At 43.3% G+C, this 23989-nt stretch overlaps 1 protein-coding gene across 2 annotated transcripts in view; it reads left to right on the plus strand.

Annotated features, from left to right (window-relative positions):
- Positions 1-23989, plus strand: part of TGFBR3 (transforming growth factor beta receptor 3) — a 207410-nt gene that overhangs the window by 69201 nt on the left and 114220 nt on the right. For both annotated transcript variants that reach the window (XM_023231020.2, XM_023231021.2), the window contains exon 3: positions 19064-19248. In XM_023231020.2, coding sequence (XP_023086788.1) covers positions 19064-19248 — 185 coding nt within the window. The remainder of the gene's footprint in view (positions 1-19063; positions 19249-23989) is intronic.

Here is a 23989-nt window from a genome sequence, read left to right on the forward strand (position 1 = left end):
CTGCCTGTTAGTTGCACGTATGTTTGCTGTTCTCTCATAATTATAAAAGGAAAGTATCTAATTAAAAAAAAGATAGATATAAAATAATATGTTATCCAACTTAGTGTGTATTTGCTTACTGCAGTCAAGAACGCAGGAGTGGTCAGTGAAGTGTAGGGATTAGGGAAAATAATTGAGAAAAATGAGGAGAAAGAAGGAAAAATAGATGTTTTGGTAATCTTTGTCAAATGTTTTCTCAAAGACCAGGCTCAGATTTAAAGTATTATGCAGATGTAGTCTTTGGCCTCTGGTAGCTTTCTGATAGGAATTCAGCCTTGAGTTGAACTTTGAGATGGGTTGTTTTCTTTTTGTTTTTTTCTTTTTTAATTACTAAGTGACCAATCTGTTGTAGTTTGTTGATCTATTTTTTCCTCTTGCCATCCTTCTGTTGCTTTCTCCATGAGCTACTGTTTATTCTGGAATGTTGAGCATCCACATTTAGAATTAGGATTTGTGTGGCTCTATCTTAACCAGGAATGGAAAAAATCCAACCCAGTATTTCAGTTCATGGGTTTAAGTAGATTCAGAGAGGTTCTGATCCACAGTGACAGGTTCAGAATTCCCATTTCTAAAGCCCCCGTTTCATTAGGTAATGAATGTACAAGCTGAGCCCTCCCAGGTTCACACTGTGGATGCTTCTCCACTGCTCTGTTTTGGTTGGCTTTCTTCCTTCGGGTGTTTGGGAAGAGTCTGATTACAACCAACTTCTTTCCTAGTCAGTCAATTTTATAACACAGACCATTAAAGTTCAAACTTTTTGTTCAGCAGGTCGATTTCATTTGTCTCTTCTATAGGGATCTCACTTTAGAGTTTATAGAATTCTTTGCTATTCTTTACTTTAATTCATTTTGGCAAGGTATGTAGTATTAATTCCAGGTGAGGCAACCAAGAGAGGGGCCCTAAGTCAAGGAGCTTGTTAATGGCAGAGATGAGCCTGGAACCCAGGCTTTCTTGGTTCAAATGTAGTGTTCTTTCCTCTGTGCTCCCAAGGTTCTCATTGTATGCTGTGGGCTTCTTTTTTGTAAAGTAAAAGGGGGTAGTGAGGAGAAGGGAGGTTCTTTTCTATTGATTTTTCATATGCTTGTTGGTGTTATCTTTATATTTTTATAGAACTTCCTGATTTAATTAAAAACTTCTTAAATGCCATGATCTCATTTGTTTTCATGATGACCCTGAGGACAGGATTATCCCTATGTTATGTTATGTTATGTTATGTTATGTTATGTTATGTTATGTTATATTATGTTATGTTATGTTACTTTTAGATGGAGTCTCGCTCTGTCACCCAGGCTGGAGTGCTGTGGTGCGATCCCAGCTCACCACAACCTCCGCCTCCCAGGTTGAAGTGATTCTTTCGCCTCAGCCTCCCAAGTAGCTGAGATTACAGGCCCCCACCATCATGTTCAGCACATTTTTGTATTTTTAGTAGAGTCGTGGTTTCACCACGTTGACCAGGCTGGTCTCAAACTCCTGGCCTCAAGTGATCTACTTGCCTTGGCCTCCCAAAGTGTTGGGATTACAGGCGTGAGCCACTGTGCCTGGTCTCAAAAATGCCTGCTTTTAAATTGCTCGTAGCGTTAGTAGAGGCTTTTACAGTTTTGAGGGTGTTGGAGGTTAACTTTTTGAAGGAAATAATTTCTCTAATGTGGAGGAGGTGGTAATTTAGAAGACTATGTTGTAGAACTGCAGCTGGGTATATGTTTACTTTTGTGAGTGCCTGTTTTATTTGCCCGTTTATTCATACCTATGCATTTGGATAGAAAAATAAATATAGTCCTGTTTTGGCTCCCTGAAATAGTTTTTATATTTTCTGGAATTTCCTCACTTATTGTCTTTAATATTGCAAAGTTTTATTATGACTCATTTTGGTCATACAATAATAGAAGAAGTAGGTGTCGGCCTTTTTGAAGGGGTTTATTAAGTAATTTGGGGAAGTATATTTTTGAAGCCTATAAATATTAATTTTTCCCTGGTGTCGAGATTTGTCTTGTGGTTGTCAATTGTGCATATTCTTATATGTTTTGGATAGGGGAGGGTAAAAAGGGGTTGAGCATAGTTTATTTTTTTCTTTGGCTCAAATATGTAGTTTTACCATAAACCACTGAAAGTTTCCTGTTCTTGTTTGATTAAAAAAAAGTACACTTCCATTCATTGTTTCCATGTAACTTCCTATACTTTTTACTAAAAAAGGTTAAAATCTAGGGTAAATTATGAGTTATCTCTCGGGCAAAGAAACAATTTCATTTCAGGAAGGAGCTTAAGAAGCGAACCTTCTTGAATATGAGAAACAGTAATAGCCCTTGGCATGTATGTGTGCATGTGTATATGTACATACATATGCATATACATATGCCTTTCCTTACATAATAATGGTTTGCAAAGAGTGAATTTGGACCCCGACTTCAAATTAACATGGAAAGGCAGGGAAGATTCCATGTCATGGTTGGATTTTAGAAAGCTGCAAATGGTATTGTTGTACCATAGACCTGAGGTCCCCCAACCCCCAGGCCACGGACCTGTTGGGAACAGGGGGCACACAGCAGGAGGTGAGCAGCCAGTGGGCGAGTGAGCTTTACTGCCTAAGCTCCATCTCCTGTCAGATCAGCAGTGGCATTAGATTTTTATAGGAGCGTGAACCCTATTGTGAACTGCGCATACGAAGGATCTAGGTTGCCTGCTCCTTATGAGAATCTCACGAATGCCCGATGACCTGAGGTGGAACAGTTTCATCCCAAAACCATCCCCTCCTCCCTGGTCTGTGGAAAAACTGTCTTCCATGAAACCAGTCTCTGGTGCCAAAAAGGTTGGGGACTATTGCCATAGAGGGGCCTTTGAGTGGCCCCGTTAATGTGTTTTCTTTGTTAGGTGGTGCTTTCCAGCCTGCCCTGGACTCTGTGGTTCGTGGTAGATCATTTGTACTGACCTGGACCAGGGAGCACTGGTAGGAGTATCTGATTTCTATGAACAGTGCTTGCTGGCACTGACTCAAGAATGAAGATAGGAAGGAATGGTGAACACAATTTCCATTGAGAAATTAGAGTGGAAAAATGTGCAGATTATGCTAAAATTGTAATTAATCTGGACTGTACAGGTTAAATATCTCTTCATCCTGAAAGAAAAGGGGAGGTCACCATGAGAAAATGGGATTGAGGGACCATAAGAACTTTGTTATACCTAGTTATATATTTGTTTTTTTTCTCTTAGAACTTCTGAAACGCTTGAAGCCCCAGAAGTAATAGGAGAGTAGAGCTTTTAGTATGGTTTTGGTGTGAACTAAATTCCCAACAGTTCACCTTTAGTGCATAAGCTTCACTTTCTTTGATGGTTTGCCATTCAAACTAGATTACTATGGGCAGTGTCCCTAATATTGTCAGTAACATCAGTTTTACAGCAGGTTTGTGCATCATGAAGGAAGCCAGAACTTCCTTCATTTTAGTGAGTTACAAGTGTTTTAGTGAGTTACAAGGAAAATAGCCGTCAAAAGTCCATATAGGTTACTTTATGGATGGAATGGGGAGCCACCTTCTGGTCTTCATTCAGACTTGGTTGACTTAAAATTGAGTGTATAAGAGTGTAAAAGATGGTAAGTGATAGGCTTAAGGCAGAGACACAGGCCTGCAGCCAGAATTGGGAAAAAACCCCACAAGTATAAAAAGTGTAGGCAAAACTATAAAGCAGCCAGGCGTGGTAGCTCAAGCCTGTAATCCCAGCATTTTGGGAAGCAGAGATGAACAAATCTCCGGAGGTCAGGAGTTCAAGACCAGCCTGGTCAACACGGTGAAATCCCATGTCTACTAAAACTACAAAAATTAGCCGGGCGTGGTGGTGAGTACCTGTAATCTCAGCTACGCAGGAGGTTGAGGTAGGAAGAATTGCTTGGACCTGGGAAGCAGAGGTTGCAGTGAGCTAGTGCCATTGCACTCCAGCCAGAGTGAGACTCCATCTCAAAAACAAAAAAACTATAAAGCACAGCAATATGGGACTATTTGGTAGATATAGTAACTGAAATCATATCAAGCTTTAATAAACTAATTAGTATTCATAATGGCAGCCCTACATCTTCAAGAAAAAAATACAATAAACGAGTTTCAGGATGCTCAAAACATTTAAGATGGCCAGGAAGAAATTATGCGTGTAGTACATTTTAGGCAGATTTCCCATAAAAATGACTAAAGACACTTTCTTTTCTGAAACAAGAAAAGACTTAGTTATTTGGAAAATTTGGTTACGTGGAGTATCTCATTGCCAGTCAATGTTGAATAAGTGAGGCATTGATTGTGTGGTGGAAAGGTGGTTCTTTGGGCCAGTTGAAGTGTAAGGTGGGAAGAAAGGAGTATAGTACAAAATACTGAGAGAAGGAATTACTACTTTAAATAATAGACGTAGCTTTGGTATGTTTTTCTGTGCAAATCTCGAGACAAAGCCCTTTTTGTTGGAGGAAATGGCATGCAAAGGATTTTATTTTCAGTTTGACCATTTGCAAGTATTAGAGCTGTCTCCGTGGGAGAAAGGTGAGTTCCCTCTGGCAGTGTGGTTTACGAAGGTTCGCTTGGGAGGAAAAGAGAGGAGCTAGTTGATCCAGAGTGGAAAAACACCAAAGCAAAGTTTTCTCCAAAATAACACCACAGATTTCAGAAAAACAGAAGTTGCTTTCACTGAATGTGACAAACTTCAAAAAAAAAAAAAAATTCAGTTTTGAAATATCATATGGCACATCTGTTTTGAAAGGTTGCCTTGTCAGATACAGATGTATGTTTTATGATACATTACAAGGTGAAGTTTCGTCGTGAGCATGCTCAATAGATGTTTTTCTGAACAGGTATCTCATTTATCCCAGTTTTAAATTTTTGGGGGAGAGTTTATTAAACAATAGTACAGTAATTTATCTTATTTTTAGGTTAAATACAATTTGATTGAATTATACCCTTCTCTCTTAGCCTTTTATTGAACTGATATCTCTGCTTAGATTTAATCCTTTCAGAAATTGCTTGTTGACCCAACACAGCGAAATCCAAACTTTTTGATATATGTCATGGCATATATCATGCCAAGATCACAAACTCCCCCACATGCTTTTAGCAAATAAATGCCAGTTTGCTTCTTGCTTTCATACCTACATTAATGCAGACTATTGGTTTAAAAAGTTAAAAATCACTGATCTTTATTATAGGCCTCTTAAATTGAGACCTTGGAAAAGTATTTTCTTGCAAGAGCTGATGTTTCCCATTATTATTTATTCATTCATTTATTTATTTATTTTTCAAGACAAGGTCCCACGGTGTCGCCTAGACTGGAGTGCACTGGCACTATCTTGGCTCATTGCAGTCTTAACCTCCCTGGGCTCAAGGGAGTCTCCCACCTCAGCCTCCTGAGTAGGTGGGACTACAGGTGTGCAGCACCATGGCCTGACTAATTTTTTAATTTTTTTTGTAGAGATGAGGTCTCACTCTCTTGCCCAGGCTGGTCTGAGACTTACGGGCTCAAGCAATCCTCCCACCATGGCCTCCCAAAGTGCTGGGATTACAGGTGTGAGCCACTGCACCCGCCTGTGATTTGTTTCCTTTTTATGATATCTATGTGTGCATCATATTTTCTCTTTATCCTGTCTGCTAGAAAGCGCAGAGCTAGGTTTGGCACTCAAATGATGTAGTTTCCTTTAGCTTAGTGTTTTGATAAAGTTTCTGTTTTGCGTTTTTTTTTTCCCAGAACACATCTCATAGTTGAAGAGCTGGTAGTAATTATAGTAATACAATAATAAAAATGAGTTGATCCTAAGAACAACCTTATGGGGCAGATCCTGTTATTATCCCCATTGTATAGATAAAGAAACAGAGGCAGGGAATGGCTACATAACTGCCCCAGGTTAGAAGGCTAAAATGTGGCTGCGCTGGGATAAACCTAGGAGACTGGCTCCATAGTCCTTAGAGAATTAGCAGCTTGGGAGTTTGGTTGTTTGGCACATGAATTCATCACTCAACAAATGTTTATGAACACGTGCCGTATGCCAGGCACTGTGTCAAGCACTGGGAGAGAGGAAGTGAAAGAAGCATAGTTCTTGCCCTCATGGAATTTCTGGTAAGTAGAGGACACACAAACATATGCCCAAATAAATGAAGCAATAGATTTATGACAGCTTATATTTGCTATAAAGGGAAAGTATAATATTAAACAGGAGTAACAGTTTAAGGAACCTCTGAATTTTATCAGGTATAATACAAAAGTGTAGCTCTGGGCCAGGCTCGGTGGCTCATGCCTGTAATCTCAGCACTTTGGGAGGCCGAGGCAGGTGGATTGCTTGAGTTCATGAGTTTGAGACCAGCCTGGGCAACGTGACAAAACCCCGTCTCTACAAAAAATACAACACATAAACTGGTGTGGTGGCACCCACCTGTAGTCTCAGCTATTCGGGAGGCTGAGGTGGGAGGATGGCTTGAGCCCGGAAGGTAGAGGTTGCAGTGAGCCCAGATCGCACCATGGTACTCCAGCCTGGGCAACAAAGCCAGACCTTGTCCCCCTCCACCTACCCCCCAAAAAACTGTGGTTCTGAACCACAGCAACTGAGCCAAGCACAATCCTTCTGTCTCTCTAAGACCTGGTCTACACTGAGTAGTTCTGTTGATGGCACTGCTTGATGAGCCCGTAACTGCTACGAGCTCTGGAAAAACCAGGTCCACAGCTTCTCACAGGCTTTTAGTTTCACTGTGAAAGGAGCAAGAGCACACCAGTGACCAGGTGTTCATAGATTTCTCTGCAAACTGTCTGCTCTCAGTTTCCCTCCTAACAGAAGCACCTGAAGCAGCAGGCTAGCTAGCCTGAAGAGGAAGGAATAGAGTTTAGTCTTATAATTGGGACCTATATGTTAAGCTGAATAATTTGGCATTCAGTGTTAAGCATTTGACTCATTCCTGTAACCAATTGTGAGTGCCCTGATGATGTGTAAACTCCTTAAAGTAAATGTGTTTTAGTTCATGGCGCAGTATGTACACATGGCTGTAATTAATAATATTTTGCACAGCCAAACCAAAAGTTTGCAGATTTTCCCTTTTTAATCTATGGTCTCCTATCTGCAATCAGGACCAGTGGTTATAGGCGATGATTCAACTGCCTAGCAGTTGTGGTTTCCCCCTTCTGCCCTTCCTGACCCTCTTCCAGTTTCTCATCTTGCTACTTCTCTCTGCTTCAGACACTGCACCCCAGACCCTGGCCACAGCCCTAACAGAATGCTCACCAGGCCCGGAGCATGCCACATGCAATGCGTGTTATTCCCCCATACTTTTGCACACATTCTTACCTCTGTTTCTCCCATCTTTTTCTTTCTTGCTAGACACCAGTTTGCCAAAGGTAAAGAGACAATTAGTGATCATCTTAGGTACAAATCAAGGTCTGAGAGATGAACAGATTTGGTAATGTCATCCCTCAGGGTTAATGAGGAGTAGCTTTGTAGCTCTGCGAGTCTTACTTTGCTATTAGATACTGCATTAGTAGGAATTAAGTTGTAATTTTTTTATGTGATAAAGTTCAGTTTAATATTTTGAATCTAAGTTGATAAAGCATTTGCATTTTAATAAAGAAGTGTACTATCCTTCAGTTATTTTGTGTCTGCCAAATTCATAGGGTAGGAGAAAAAAGGTCCTGTTTTCTCCCATCCTTCAAATCTTCAGATTTGTTCTTGGTCTCTGTGCTGAGCCAATTAGGCAGTAACATCCCATAAATTCTTACCCCTCAAAAATGAATGCTGTAGCCAGTGTCTCCTGTCTAAGCTTCCTTTTTGTCAGAAGAATAGGGACAGATGCACCATATTATAGATCAAAAGTAAATCAGGGCTTGGTGTGCTGCCTCACTTCCAGCACTCTGGGAGGCCGAGGCAGAGGCAGGTAAATCACCTGAGGCCAGGGGTTTGAGACCAGCCTGGCCAACATGGTGAAACCCTGTCTCTACTAAAAATACAAAAATTAGCTGGGTGTCGTGGTGCACGCCTGTAATTTCAGCTACTTGGGAGGCCGAGGGAGGAGAATCACTCGAACCCAGGAGGCGGCGTTTGCAGTGAGCTGAGATTGTGTCACTGCACTCCAGCCTGGGCGACAGAGTGAGACTGTCTACAAAAACGAAACAAAACAAAATACCCAACAAAGTAAATCAGAAGGACCGTTGGCCAAGATGGTGCCAAATGACTGTCTTTACGGATTGCTGGAGTTCCCTGGAGGCAGAAACATGGACTGTTCTTGCCTTTGGGAGTTGTACTTCCAGAATGTGCTAAGAGAACAGGAGTTTTTACTCTAGTACTGTGCATAGTTTAATTTAACTAAAACATTTTTTAAAAAAGAAATGGGAATCTGGTTATTTTGCCCAGGCTGGTCTTGAACTCCTGGCTTCAAGCAGTCCTCCTGCTTTGGCCTCCCGTAGTGCTGGGATTACAGGCATGATTACAGGGAGTACATGCCCAGCTGTAGTTTTACGTCTTTCCAGTGCAATTCATAGAAATAATTTCTGGAGAGTAATGCTAGGGAGTAGTATAAGAACATCTTATCTTAGATATTTTATTAATCGTTCTAAAAGTTTTTTGATTGGAGAAAATGTTCTCGTTCATTTATTTCTCTTCCCCTCAAGGGACTTTATGTCTCTAATAGTGTTTGAAGTTTGTAAAGCATTTTCACGTAGAGTGCCTCATTTGATCTGTAAGTCAAGCCTGTCATAGAATAAGAGATCATGGAATGCTTAAAACCCAGCTCCCATATCTCCTGGTTCACTATTTCTCATTGCTTCTTGCTGTGTCCAGTGGTGACTTCTGAGATGCCCCTGCTTCACTTCAGGTCATAAAACATAACAGCACCACTTCCTCACAAGGCTGCAGAAATCCCCTTCTGTTGGCATGTCCAGGTTGTATGATGGTATCTTGCTTAGATGGAAGAGTACGTGTCTTTTATAGCTTGGCACTTCCCAACACTTTGAGAATTTGGATTCCTGAAGAACCTGTACCCTTTGTTTCCTTTTGAACTTTGAAAACACAGTTGAACACAGGAAATTCTCCAACATGGTTACGCCATGATTTCAACACAACAATACACAAATATGCATTGGCTTTTGGCTCAACAAGTTGGTGGTTGACTTCTTGGAAGAGGGTTAGTTTGTTAGGAGGAGGGTCTGGATGTAGATTTTGCTTGGAGGGGGAAAGAAACCAAGATAAGATATGCCTAAGAGTTGTGCTGTAGAAAATTCTAGTTTTTTTCCCCCTGAGAAACCCAAATTACAAGTTTTAGTACTTGTCTGCCTTTTTCCTACTAGGGATAAGCTTCAGCCTGAAGCCAGGTTTTATTGTTGAAAACCCCAGGTGGGAGCTGTGGTAGAAGGGCCCTCTTTGGAGTTTAATGGTGGTACATTCCACCGCTCCATCCCCAAGGGGCTGTAGTTTCAGTGAATTGTAATTTGAGATGGTACAAACATGATCATATGTTATATACACGCCAGGCGTGTTTGTGAGCTCAGGGCCTTCCAGGTGTTTTTTTCTTGGAGCTTTGTTTTTGCATCATATCCTGGTTTTGGTAACATTCCTTCTCATGAAGCTCGATTAAAGTGAGGCGGGGCTATTGGCTGAGAAATCATCCTGGGTGCCCTTTCTTACAGATTCTTGCATCCCATGAGGGTAGAAAGGATTTTTAGCCCAAGGGCAGAATAGATCCTGTAGTACCCAGTCCCACAGTCTGTGGGAGTTTGTCCCTCTTTGCAGCTGACAGCATTTCAGAATTCCCTGTGGGACAATAACAAAATCCTTATTAGCCAATGGTGTCGTTAGAATAAAATCTCTCCACTGTGATGTCTTGGTCCCAGGCTATAATGTTACCTCTTAATTCCCTCTGCATCTTTACCACTTTTATTACAGCTGAACACACGCTCCTCATTAGTACCCTGGGTGATATGGGGAATCAAGAGTGCTGAAAATTATGTGGAATACATACCAGATGTTTGTGTCAACTTGGTATGCATTGGTATTTGGAATACTCGAAGATCACATTTATTAAATGTGAAAATTACTTACTGTGTCTTCTCCAAAACATTACCCCCCTCCGCCAGTATTTTTGTCCATGTTGCATGAGGTGTGATATTAGTAATTTCTTTTGGCACAGATTAAATTTAAAGTGTGTGCCTCAAATGCATCTGTTCCCAAATGCTTTGTCTGCATTCTGTCAAGTTTTGGAGCTGGCCTACCGCCAGCAGGGATGTGGGGGTTCTGTCACTGAGATTGGAATGCTGTGTTGCAGCTAAAGGACATAATGAAAGGGTGAGTCCATTTGATTTTTTTCTTTAAGTGGAACTGGGAATTTAGACATTGATGTTATAGCGAGATCTTAGGAACGTTTCCCATGTGTCCAGATAAGCAAGCATTAGTGAAAAGGACAGAGGAGGGCATTTGGTAAAATGAGAAAGGAGTTTCATTAAGTTTAGGAAGTCTTTTAAGTCAACCAAAGGTGATAAGTGTGAACCAGGCAGTTTATTTTATTTTAGTAGACATGAATGAATGTTTACATTTGGTCTATACTTCTGTTCACCCAGTACTGAGGAGAGGAACTGGAAAGTGCAAGGCAGAGGCAGGTGGCGCTCTGCCAGGGGAAGAGCCTGGAGCTGGAGTCTCAGAGACCCAGGTTCAAATCCCCCACTGCCACTTCCTGCTGATGTGTTTCTTAGCCTCTCTTGAGCTCCAGTTTCCCATGACTCTAAAATGACAACATTAACACTGTCTTCATAGTGGCATTGTGAGGATCAGAAACATGTACAAGATGTGTGGCCCCTAGTGGTGTGGTAACCATACATATGAAGAGTTAACCCCCAGCTTTTCACACAAGGCGGCAGCCCAGGGAGCTGTCACGTGCTTCGCAGTGTGGCCTCAGGTGGCCCAGCTGCTGAGTAGCCGAGCAGTGAGGGCCTGCTTTGTGAAGGAGGCTGGTTTGGCAGTGGCCTTGGCAGTGTGGCCGTGGTCTGGGCCACCTAGGAAGTTTCTCACTGCAGAGTTGATTTGAATTTGTGCTGTCTTCAGGTCAGTAAATGTTTTTGTCAGTAGAAGCAGCATCTTGTGGGTGAAGGGGGCTGTGCCTCTGTGCTGGTGGCCGAGGAGAGTGTACCAAACAGAAGAGCAGAGCCTGACTTCAGTTCAAACAAGACACAACACCCGGCAAGATTTTGAGGAGATCACATTTCTTGAGTAAGCCAGCAGAGGAGGATTAAATTCAGCTCACACTTTGAGTATGGGGAAAAGTTAGATTTCTTTGGGAGTTTCCCTTAAGGAGTCCTGGATTCGGCACATACCGGATGCCCACAATGAACTGAAATATCCAGATTAGGAGGCACCAGTGAGGATTGTCTCTGGAGGTGAATCCATATGTGCATTACTGCTAGGAAGCACTTTTCTGAAATACACATCCTACCTCTGTGTGGCTAACAATAGTTTACTTATAGTGGGTTACAGAGTTTCTGTGAGGCTTCGAATGAAGTATCTGCAACATGCCTTTTCATGATAAAGTATGGTGTGAAGTGAGCAGACGTGTGTGCTTATGAGCATTGTTGCTTTCAGGCATGTTCTTTCCTCATCGTCCACGCCCTGGTTGATCCTTATGTGGTAACAGCTTTTGCTGTGCTGATAAGGAGCATCATCAGAGCATGTTGCTCGCTCGGCTCTTGACTGCAGGGAAGAGATTGTGTAGGGAAGACAGGATGTGGGTTTTCAGCCCTGGCCACAGGAGACACTCCTAGCCTTTTGAGGCTGCCGGTGAGGGCCGACAGTAGCAGCTCCAGAGCTCACAGGTCACCACAAAAGTGAGCAGATGAGTCAGATGGGGTTTCGGAGCATGTTTTCCTGGTTTCCAAGCCTTTGTGGCTGGGAGGTGCTGTATCGGGCCCCATGGTGGTCAAGTGAGAATCTGAGCCACCGTGTTAACTCAGGCACGTGTGCTGAGCCTGTGGGGTGGATCATGCTGTTCCCAGGTGGAAGCCTTCCTGAATGGAGCTGGCCCTGGCATTGTGTGGACAGATTGAGGAAGGAACCACTATGAGGCCAAGCGGGAAGGATGGGAGACAAGTTCATGAGCCGGCTGTGGCAGAGGGAAAGGGACAGGAAGGCTAGGGCCTGACCCAGAAGTGGCAGGATGAGGCTGGGGGTGTGGTGTGCCAACGGAGAGATAGAGGATTGTTCTGCCACCTGGAGAGAGGGGCTTGGCCAGAAGAGTGTTCGGGAAGAGAAGACAAAAACAGATTTGTGTTTCCTGCGTTCTGTGACAGTTGAAGGTGGGGAAGCCCCAACTGGAACTTGATTCTTAGCAACCAGAAATGCCACCTCCCTCATTTCATGGCTGGTGTGTTTTTTTCTCCCCCTTTTAGTATAAGAATGAGGCTTTGGCTCTCAGGTAAAGAGTGAAAGCAGGAAGTCTGAGACAGACAGTCTCTTATTGTCATGAAACCCATGCAGCATGCATCACCCCATGGCTCTTTCCCATTTCTCAGCGATAATTGAGTGCCTACTGTGTGCCAGATACTGTGCCAGGGTGAGGCAGGCAGCAGCACATAGAATGGTTGGGTTCTGTTCTTTTGTGGTGTTTGCAGTCTTTGGGAGCATGTAGATGTGAAACCAATAATTGCACAAATAATTATGTACATCTAATCACAGGAGGTGCTGTGGAGAGAAACGGAGAGTACCACGAGAGTATGAAAAAATATAGATCTAACACAGCGAGGGAGGTTTGGGGAGCTTCCTTGAGCGATCAGTAGAATGAGCAGGAGTCTGTCATGCCATGGTGGCGGGAAGGAATAGGCGCAGCGGGGAACGAGTTCCTGGAGGAAACCTTGCTATTCAGAGGCTCCTTTGGGACAAAGTTTGGCACTTCTGATGAAATAAAAGAAGGCAAGTACAGTAATTAGGGTAGGTTAAGCTACAAATGTCAGAAAACCCAAAATAACATTGGCTTAAATAAGAAAAAAGTTTACATTTGTTTCCTATTTTTAAAAAAGCAGCTCAGAGCTGATCCTGTGGATCCACGTTCATCGAGTACCCAGGTGGCTTCTCAGTTGCTGTGCCCTCTTTAGCATGCTGCTTCTGTCTCATGGCCACAAAGTCTTGCTGTAGTGCTGCCCATTACATCCATGTTCCAACCAGCAGTCAGAAGGAAATGGCAGAAGAACTGACCTCCTTCACTTTATACAGGAAGCTGCCAGCTGCTAGCGAGATTGGGAAACGTGGCCTTCGTTCTGGGTGGCTGTGTGACCAGCTGGCACTTGGAGAAGGGAGAACGATGGCTATAGGGAGACAACGAGCACTTCTGTGCTTCATCAGAATGGCCAGAACACGGGGAGCAAGTGCCTGGGGAATGAGAGATGGGGCCATAGTAGGAAGTAGGGCCAGATCTTGGAGGGCCTTGTAAGTCATGTTGAGGTTTTGGGGCTTCATCTGGACAGCAGAGATAGAGTGATAAGTCTTTTAAAGCAGAGAGAAGCAAGATCAGACTTGAGTTTTTCAGATCAATTTGGCTGCTCTGTAGAAGACATTTTGGTGGAGATAAGAATTAAGAGCATCTTGCAGTAATCAGGGAACGAGAGATGATGGTGCCCATGGAGATGGAGCGGGGGTCGGAGTTGGGTGGCCAAGGAGAGAATCCACTGGGTAAGGAGAGGGAAGGGGTGATGTTGGGGCACTTCCCTCAGGTTGGTGCCAGGTGTACGTAGATGGAGGCTGGTGCCATTTACTTAGGGAGGGAATGAAGGAGGAACAACAGGCACGAGGGGTAAAGATCCTGAGTTCTGCATGTTGAGATTGGGTGTCCATGAGACAAAAGTAGATGGTGAAGGAGCTGTTGAATATTCAGGCCTGGAGCTTAGAAAAAGAAGTATGGGCTGGGTGTGGTGGCTCACGCCTGTAATCCCAGCACTTCAGGAGGCCAAGACAGGTAGATCACATGAGGCTAGGAGTTCGAGACCAGCCTGGCCAATATGATGAAACCCCATCTCTACTAAAAATACAAAAATTAGCTGGGTATGGTGGCGGGTGCCTGTAATCCTAGCTACCTGGGAGGCTGAGGCACGAGAATCACTTGAACCTGGGGAGTGGTGGTTGCAGTGAGCTGAGATCGTGCCACTGCACACCTGCCTGGACAACAAAGCGAGACTGTCTCAAAAAAAAAAAAAAAAAGAAAAAAGAAAAGATAAGTAAGTCTCAGATGGCCTGGAGTTGTTTCTGTAAAGAGATGGGAGTTGAACCCATGGATGTGTTTGAGAAAATCTATGGAAAAAGGATAGTGCACTCCAGGAAGGCCTGGCAGGCATTTTACCTGGAAGGTGGGGATGGAACAGCTGGCAGCAGAAGAGCATCTCTCCAAGATATTCAAAGGAAAACTTCATACAATCACACTGCCTCTTTCCTTTCCTTTCTTGGCCAGAGAGGCTTTCTTTTTCCCCAAAGGAAACGCTCTCTCCTGACTCCTACACTGCGTCTGTTCTCTTAGGAGAGGACTATTCTACACCATACTTAAGAGTTTAACCTATATCCTCTAGCCTGGACATTTTCACAGGGACTTTTTGTCCCCGCCCTTAAGTCTTAATTTTTTTTCAGTTGTACGTTCTGTACCCTTTGCAAACTTATCCAGTTATGTTTTTCAGGATAAAATCCTAGCGGGAAGTTGCTGGGTCAAAGGATATGTACCTTTTGTGGGGCCTTGGATACCACTGAAAAATTATACCAGTTTGCTCTCTCAGCAGCAGTATGATGCTGGCATACTTTTTGAGGAATCTTTCTTAAGGCATTTCTGGGCTTAATTTTTTTTATAAGCATTGCTCCTCTCTCCCAACTTTTCTTTAATGAAAAATTTCAACATGTAGAGATGTTGAAACCATTGTACAGGGAACATTCAGATTCCACAATTAGCATTTTGCAATAGAAGCTTTATCAAATATCTCTCCATCTTATTTTTTGGGAGGTATTTCAAAGTAAGTTACAAAATGGTAGATCTCACCCCTAAATCTATGACCACTTTTTATTTTCACAGAAAGTGTTGGCACAGTAGCCCAGGCCTTGGGCTGGATGTTCACTGTATAATGAGGGGTCACCCCTTCCCTCTCCTCACCTAGTAGATTCTCTTCTGGCCACTCAACTCTGTCCCCTTCTCTCCATCTCCATGTACACCATCATCTCTCTTGCCCTGATTACTGCAAGGCCAGGCACTTCAGGACCCTGCCTCCTGAGAGAGAGCCAAGGAGGGCCAAGTCTGAGGCTTTGGGTAACTGGGGAAATGTTGAAACAGTTACTTAAGCACATTGAGCTTACTTTGCTTTCTTTAAAATGCGGTTAGTGCCGCTTCCTTGCGATGTGTCAGAAGGATGTGCAGCACCTAGCATTGCATAGTGGGCACTTAATAAATGGGAACAGTCTCTCTCTTTCTCTCTCTCTCTCTCTTTTTTTTTTTTTTTTGGTACAGAGTTTAGCTTTTGTCACCCAGGCTGGAGTGCAATGGCGCAATCTTGGCTCACTGCAACCTCCACCTCCTGGGTTCAAGCGATTCTCCTGCCTCAGCCTCCTGAGTAGCTAGGATTATAGGCACACACCACCAAGCCCAGCTAATTTTTGTATTTTTAGTAGATGCGGGGTTTACCATGTTGGCTAGGCTGGTCTTGAACTCCTGACCTTAGGTGATCCACCCTCTTCGGCCTCCCAAAGTGCTGGGGTTACCGACATGAGCCACCGCACAGGGCCGAGCAGTGTCTCTTATTACGTTGTATGCTGAACTGTTAAATATACCATTTCTTATATGCCCCTCGGGATTGTGGTAGATAATTCCTGATTTTTTTTTTTTTTGGTCTTTTTTTTGGTGTAAGGATAGTTTGATCATATGTTCTAGCTTTTTTTCTTTTTCAATCTTGGAGGGAAAAAAATTCTATGAGGAACTTCGAAAACCAACTACTACTCTATTGTGTCAGATGGTCAGGAACACACTATTGAGTGTATTTAAACATCGAGCCAAGTAGGTCTCTGCATTTTTATTTTTATTTTCTGAGACAGGGTCTCCCTTTGTCACCCAGGCTGCAGTACAGTAGTGTGATCACGGCTCAGCTCACTGCAGCCTGGACTTCCCTGGGCTTAGGTGATTCTCCCACCTTAGCATCCTGAGTAGGTGGGACTACAGGTGTGCACCACCACAACTGCTAATATCTGTATCTATATCTATATCTGCATATTTGTATATATATATGTGTGTGTGTGTGTGTGTATGTATTTTTTTTTTTTTTTAGAGACGGGGTTCCATCGTATTGCCCAGTTTGGTTTTGAACTCCTGGGCTCAAGCGATACGCCTGCCTTGGCCTTCCTAAGTGTTGGTGTTACAGGCGTGAGCCATTGCGCCTGGCCTCCTGTGGGTCTCTCTAAAGAGTTGCTGTCCTGGCATTTGATCAGGGTATGCCCCATGCATTGCTTTCTCTTTTCTTTGACCTTGGACTGACTCATATAACCCATGGCTAGAGCTCCAGCCCTTAAAGAGGGTATTTGCCCTGTTCTGGACTCTGGCAAAACAGAGAGTGTAGACTCTAAGGCCAGAAGCACGCATCCTCAGCACTGAAGGCTTCCCAGCACCGATTCCCTCTCTCTTTGGGAATACCTTATTATTTGATTTGTTTCCATTGAGTTTTCACCCCTGCCCCAGTGTGGAGGGTGAGCAGTGCGGTGATTTAAGGAGATCTTAATGGGCGATGGTGGCATCATGAGGAGGAGGGCAGATCAAATAGATTGCAGGCCTTTTTGCAGACGTGTTTTCAGCTTGTTCAGAGCTTTGCACACATACGAGAATGGAACTGAAAGGCATTTTATTTGTGCTTAATTTGTGATAATTGTAAATTTGTGGCAGGAGGCTCTGCAACCAGTTCAGAAGGGTTTCCCAGTGTGGGTAGGTGTAGCCGGTGAGTGTCCCCAGAATTGAGTAGGAATAGGATAATTTCTTGAAACTCTGGGTGTGAGGTGTACCAGATATCCCACTGCAGCTGGGAAAGCCAGAGGCCAGGAGGGCAGGATGAGGGCAGCAGGGGGAGTGCCTGCCCATACGGTTTCCCTGCACCCCGCCAGGGGTTCCAGGGAATGTACAGTCAGTACCTCCTGTTACTGCTCTTGGGACATCTTCCTTCACCACCTTATGGTTTCTCAGAAAGCGGCTGGCCACGGTCCAGCTATACAGAGAGTGGCAGTGACTATTTGAGAAGGCACATACTTCATTTCAGACCTGATAGCTATTATCAGCCTAGATAATTTCTGTGAGTCCTGAAATAGACTTGGCCCACCAGGCAGGGTGTCTGCTTCTGGGTGTAGACTGGCTGGTTCTGAACTATGTTTGCAACCCTGGAGAGTACCTTTATTATTTAGAAGTCAGGAAGAACAAACCGGAGTACATTCAAGCCTTTCACCTGGGTTCCATCTGGGACGTTGTGGTGTAGTGGGCATTGTATGTTTCAGCCCAGTTTCTTGGGTGATTGAATGGAGACAATAGCACCAAGCTCACAGAAGTGTGTGAGGAGTAAGCATCCAGTTCCTTCTTCCCCTGGGTGTGTGTCTATCAATCCAGCCAATGTGAAAGGAGGCTGCAGTGATTTCAGGGTTGTAGCAGCCTATTTCCTATATTCCCTACAGCCAAATCCAAGTCCCTGGAATGGTGCCCTACTCACTGATCTGAGAAGGGACATTTTTTTTAAAGCTCAATGATTCATTTATTCATTTAACAAACATTTTTTGAGCATCTCATATATGCCAGGCACTGCAGATGAATGCTGAGGATACAAAGATGAGCACGCACAGCCCTCAGAGAGGTCACATTTGACCAGTACAGATGGATATGTACACCAGTGGCTATCATGTAAATGCAGTAGTGGAGACAGGCAGATAAATTGCGGGAGGGTAGAGAAAGAGAGCCTTCCTCAGCTTGGGACGTTTGTTGTGGGAGCAGAGTGAGAGTGGAAGAGGAATTTGGGTAAAGGAAGCAGGCTTGAATGAGGACATGGAGTTGGGAAACATCCTGGTGTGTCTGGAGACCTTTAAGTAAGTTGATGTGGACTGGGGAGGGATGAGACATAGGAAGGGGCTGGATCAAGAAGGGCCTCCTGTGCCCTGTGATGGAGCTTAGGCTTTATTCAGTAGGGAAGCTGTTCTGAAGGGACAGGAACTGCCCACAGAGATGCCAGCAGCAGCCATTTGCTTTGGGAACACCCATAACATTGAGTGCCTCTAGGTTAGGTGGACAGTGCCTGTGTGGAAGGTGGCATGCAGAGCTTGAGTCCTCAGACTCCGTTCAGGAAGGTTTGTAATTGTCTAGGGTCGGTAAAGAAGTAGAGATGGAGAGGAGTGAATGGATTTAGGATTTAAGGCTTGATTGATTAGAGGAAGAGGGAATGAAGAAGCAGGAACCAAATATGACCAGGGTTCTACTTTTTCTATCTGAGGCTCTGCTCAGATTCTACTTCTTTTGGGAGGATTTTTCTGACCTCTGGCCCAAATATTGCTGTACAACTCTGGCCCTGATCGCCTCTACATGTTACATCTTGCTCTGTATTGTTCTTAAGTTTGTTTTGCTTTCCCTAATAAAGGGAAGCTCTGAAAAGATAGGATCTGTATCTTATACTTTTATTAAGTGCAATTTTAGGTATTTAATATTATTTATGTATAGTATTATTGGGACTTTAAGCAATTTATTTTATTTATCTCTGATTTTCTACCAAGAGGGAAGAAGGAATTGCACACAAATGTTAAATGGAAAGTGTCCTCTACCCAGAGGAATGTATTCATGACTTGTGAGTCCAAAAGGGAATTTAAAAAATCAAATACACACCAAATTATCCAAAAGAAATGTAAGAGATTGGGATTTTAGAAGATAGGCTAGCTTTTTGGCCACTTAGTCTTGGAACAGTTTACCTGGAAAGGCATCTCTGGTGGGTTGGCAGTGGCTTGATCACCCTTGCCCGTTTGAGGCAGAATTAATTGCTGTTTCTGAGTGGCTTGTGTTTGTGATTCCCTTGGCAGGTCCAGAGCCTGGTGCACTGTGTGAATTGTCACCTGTCAGTGCCTCCCATCCTGTCCAGGCCTTGATGGAGAGCTTCACCGTTTTGTCAGGCTGTGCCAGCAGAGGCACGACTGGGCTGCCGCAGGAGGTGCATGTCCTGAATCTCCGCACCGCGGACCAGGGGCCTGGCCAACTGCAGAGAGAGGTAGGTGCAGGTGTCAGCTGTCAGCCCACTGCCACTGAGTCTGCAGAGACGATTTTCTGGACAGAAGTCCTTTTCTCTTCTGGGGTTCAACAAAGAAGCTCGTGTATAAATATAAGAGAGCAGCTTTAAAATACCAACTGCTGTCTGGATTGGGCAACTTTAGGATTTCTCTGTCTAGAGATTGGTTGGCTCTTTCCCTTTCCTGGCCCTCCATATTGGAAAAAAACGTTCATAAGAATTTCAACTTTTAGGCCAGGCAAGGTGGTGGTGCACACCTGTAATCCCAGCACTTTGAGAGGCCAAGGTGGGAAGATCGCATGAGCTCAGGAGTTCAAGACCAGCCTGGAAAACATAGCAAGACCTTATCTCTACTAAAAATAAAATTAGAAAGAAAATTAGCAGGGTGTGGTGGTGAGCACCTGTAGTCCCAGCTACTTGGGAGGCTGAGGCAAGAGGATTGCTTGAGCCTGGGAGATCGAGGCTGGAGTGAGCCATGATTGCCACTGCACTCCAGCCTGGGAGATAGAGCAGCATCCTGTTTCAAAAAATAATAATAATTTCATCTTTTAAACATGATTGTGAGAAACCAAATAAGGTACCATTTCTCTGTTGTTGTGAAATGTCTTTCCCATTTCCTCCTGTGTCCTCTCTTTCTTCTTTCTTTACTTTGTCATATGAACTTATTACTTCTGCAGGATGAATGAGGGGAAATGGGAACACTCTGGAATAAAGATGGCAGTACTTTGTACTTGCCTGAAAATCCCTGAGCATAGCTCCTTATCACTATCTAGGCAGCTTCCCAAAGGTGGCAGTGACATTAGTGGAGATGGTGATGATAAAGATATACGCTCATAGTTACTCAGAATTTACTCTGCCCAGCACTGTTCGAAGCACTCATACACTAACTCCATGAATTCTACAATTATACTCATTTTACAGGTGACAAAACAGGTGCAGAAAACTTATTTGCGCAAGGTCATCATCTTCAGAGAGAAATGGCCTCCTCTTTCCTGTGGCTCAAAAGTGTCCTAGATTGTGGGTGAATGGTCATCATTTAAGAGGACAGATTTCCCAATGAGATAGCACAGAGTGCTTTCCTTCTGTTTTTAAGCTTCTGTGTGTCAGAAATGTTATCACTCAGGTATTCTCTCTCCAGGGAGAAAGAAACCACAAAAAAATCCAATCATAGTGAAGTATAGGAAAAGTAATGCAGAATGGAATTTATCTTTGAGCTTTCTTCTGGTCAAGCAAGTTAATTTCCAGAGCCACTTGTTTATGTGCCTCAGTCACCCCATCTTTTTGGGGTGGTAGGAAGAGGAGAAGCACGAGATGTTAAGAAGGAAAAGCAAGCTGATTTTAATCTTATGAAAGTGTGCAGAGTTGGCTCATTTCAAAGACAGATCATCTAACCTTTCCAGCAGCATTGGAAATTATTGTTAATACTCTTGGTTGCTTGCCATTGTTGCTGCAACTCATATTTCAGGTCAGATTTCTTTATCCCAGTAATGTGTCTTTAATTCTGAACTGATGGGGGAGAGTTTGTGGTGAGAGGGAAAGGAGGAGAGGAGGAAATGCAGCTCCTATGAAGCATTGCTGACTCCAGCAATTCTTTAGCAGCGATAATTACTCATTTTATATATGCTTCTCTCAGAGGAACTCAGAGGGAAAAGAAAGCGCAAGCTGTTACAGAAGTAGCAACAGCAGAAAATTCTTGATGTTAAATTGTGCAGTACTGTTGTTGACTCTGAAAAAAAATTCGAATAAGACTACTGAAACAAAAGAAAAATACCTCAAGGAGTGACAGCAGAGCCCTCCTGCACCTGGTTACTATGTTATTCAAAATGGGATTCATTTTAGGACCTGGCAGTACTGAGGATACATAACATTAGCTGGCCTCAGGGACGCAGTGTGTTCAGTGAGGAAGAAAAGAAAGAGGGCCTACAAAAGGTAGTCTCAAACTTGTTTAAAAACCTGAACATTATTCTCCTTCAATATTTGTATAGTGTCTGTATGATTTGGGGCCAGTGATTTGAAGATGTTTTTGAGAATAGACAACAGAGAGACCTTTAAGAATTATATGGTTGTAGTTCAATACTGTTTGAACACAAGATCTTGGGATAACTGATTTTTGGAGATTCCATCTGGCTCTGCCTTGCTCACATATGGCAGACCTCAGAGTAGTTTGCATATACACAGTGAGTGTAGAGGATGACAGCAGAATGAGGGTCAGTACGACGAAAGAATGAAAGACTGTGGATGGTAAGATGGGTGTGGATAAGGATTAAATATCGCTCACTCTCTCGACATATGACTGTGGAGAACATTACCACAGCTGTGCAAACAGTTTTTAAAAATCATTTGAACCACATGACCCAGCAATTCCACTCTTAGGTATATACCCGAGAGAAATGAAAACACATGTCCACACTAAGACTTGTCTGTGACTGTTCATGGCAGCATTAGTCCAAAAGTGGAAAAACCCAGATGTTCATTTTCTGATGAATGGGTAAATAAAATGTGGTATATCTATACAATGGAATGTTACTGAGCAATAAAAAGGATGGCATACTGATATGTGCTACAGCTTGGATGAACCTTGAAAATCTGCTAAATGAAAGAAGACAGACATAAAGACCACATATCATATGATTCCTTGTATGTGAAATTCAGAATACAGAAATTTGTAGAGACAAAGTAAATTAGTCATTGCTTAGGGCTAGAGGGGAAAGAAGGAAATGGAGGTTGACTGCTAATGGGTACAGGTTTTTTTAAAATAGTGGAGGCCGGGCGAGGTGGCTCATGCCTGTAATCCCAACACTTTGGGAGGCTGAGGCAGGTGGATCACGTGAGGTCAGGAGTTTGAGACTAGCCTAGCCAACATGGTGAAACCCCTTCTCTACTAAAAATACAAAAATTAGCTGGCATGGTGGTGAGTGCCTGTAGTCCTAGCTACTTGGGAGTCTGAGGCAGGAATATGACTTGAACCCAGGAGGTGGAGGTTGCAGTGAGCCAAGATTGTGCCGCTGCACTCCAGCCTGGGCAACAAAGCAAGACTCCATCTCAATAAAAAAAGAACAAAAGTGGAGGAGATGACAAAAATGTTCTAAAATTTTAATGGTTGCACAACTCTGTGAATATACTAAAAACTGTTGAATTGTAATTTAAGTGGGTGAATTTTATGGTATGGGAATTGTATCTCAATAAAACTATTTAAATAAACCATTTGACCGGCTGACATGCTAATTAGTCTATAAAGTTTACCTTGGCTCAATTCACTTTATCAGGATTGCTTACTCCTTCAACTTAAACTCACCTAATGCTTTTTGTTATTTTCAATGGATAACTTGGTTTTTGTAGATACGCCATGATATAGTCTATGCTAAAAATAACAGCTGATCTGTTTTGAGGCTAATAGTAGGAGGGCCAGAGGCAGCCTTTGTGCAGTCTCTATCAATTTTTTTTTTTTTTTTTGAGACAGAGTCTCGCTGTGTCACCCAGGCTGGAGTGCAGTTGTGTGATCTCGGCTCACTGCAACCTCCACGTCCTGGGTTCAAGCAATTCTCATGCCTCAGCCACCTGAGTAGCTGGGATTATAGGCATGTGCCACCGTGCCTGGTTAATTTTTTATATTTTTAGTAGAAATTAAATTTCATCGTGTTGGCCAGTCTGGTCTCAAACTCCTCAAGTGATCCGTCTGCCTCGGCCTCCCAAAGTGCTGGGATTACAGGTGTGAGCCACCACGCCTGGCTTCTACCAAATATTAAAGGCAAATATTTTTCAAAATGAAATGGTAAGTGCTGTTACTTACAAATTAGCAAAACAATGACCGTGCTGGCTCCAAGCCGTAATTGACTATGACTCTGAAGGCTGCAGTGGTTGGTTTTCGTGATGTCATCCTTAAATGTGAGGGAATTACTAAATCAGCCCCGTTTCCCCTTGGCTTGTTATTGGTTCCGGATCAGTAGCAAGATCTATTATAAATCACCCCATCTCTCAGATTTTGCTGTTAATAAATTCCTACCTCCCAGGTTCTTCAGCTGGGGAGAGATTTTTAATTTCCCTGTGTAGAGGCGGTGACAGAGCCTACACCTGAAAGTGGTGACTGCAGCAGGTTGACAAGATTTAGGGAGACAGTTACGTTTAAGTTGGATGAACAGTTTTATAGGCCAGTAGAGAATTTGTATCAGAAACACACTTGTTACAACAGTACATAAAAAGCCCTCTGTAACAAAGCACTGTTTTGTCGTTGGCCTCCCTGCTGGGTTCTCCTCGGGTCAGAGTAGACCTATTGTATTTTTCATCTGAGAACACACCTCTCATTTGTAATCATTGGTTTCAGAAACAACAGCCTTGGAAGTGAACAGGAAACTGGAAAATGACTTTCTGGCAACAGAGGACAGCAGAAGAGCATAAACAATGCTGAGAGATCAGATTTATCTTTTAGAGCAAGCGAGGACCGGTGTCATGGTTTCCATCCCCATGAAAACCGGCTCCCAGTACCCTCTGACTTTGAAGTAAAATGCAGCCTCCCCCTTCTGTCGGAATCCCTGAGTTTAATTGCTCAGGGCGTTTCCTGATTCCTGAGAAGGGTTACAGCACCATCAGAGGCTTGTTTACAGTAACATACTTTCATTAGTTGCTGGAATGGCAACAATTTTGTTTCCTATCATCTAATTTTTACTTGTGACTTGCTTTTATGTGGTGCTGTGTCTTTTCTATTTCCGACCTATCTAATTGCTTG

The sequence above is a fragment of the Piliocolobus tephrosceles genome, chromosome 1 (assembly GCF_002776525.5).
Source record: "Piliocolobus tephrosceles isolate RC106 chromosome 1, ASM277652v3, whole genome shotgun sequence".
In the NCBI taxonomy this organism is placed as follows: domain Eukaryota; kingdom Metazoa; phylum Chordata; class Mammalia; order Primates; family Cercopithecidae; genus Piliocolobus; species Piliocolobus tephrosceles.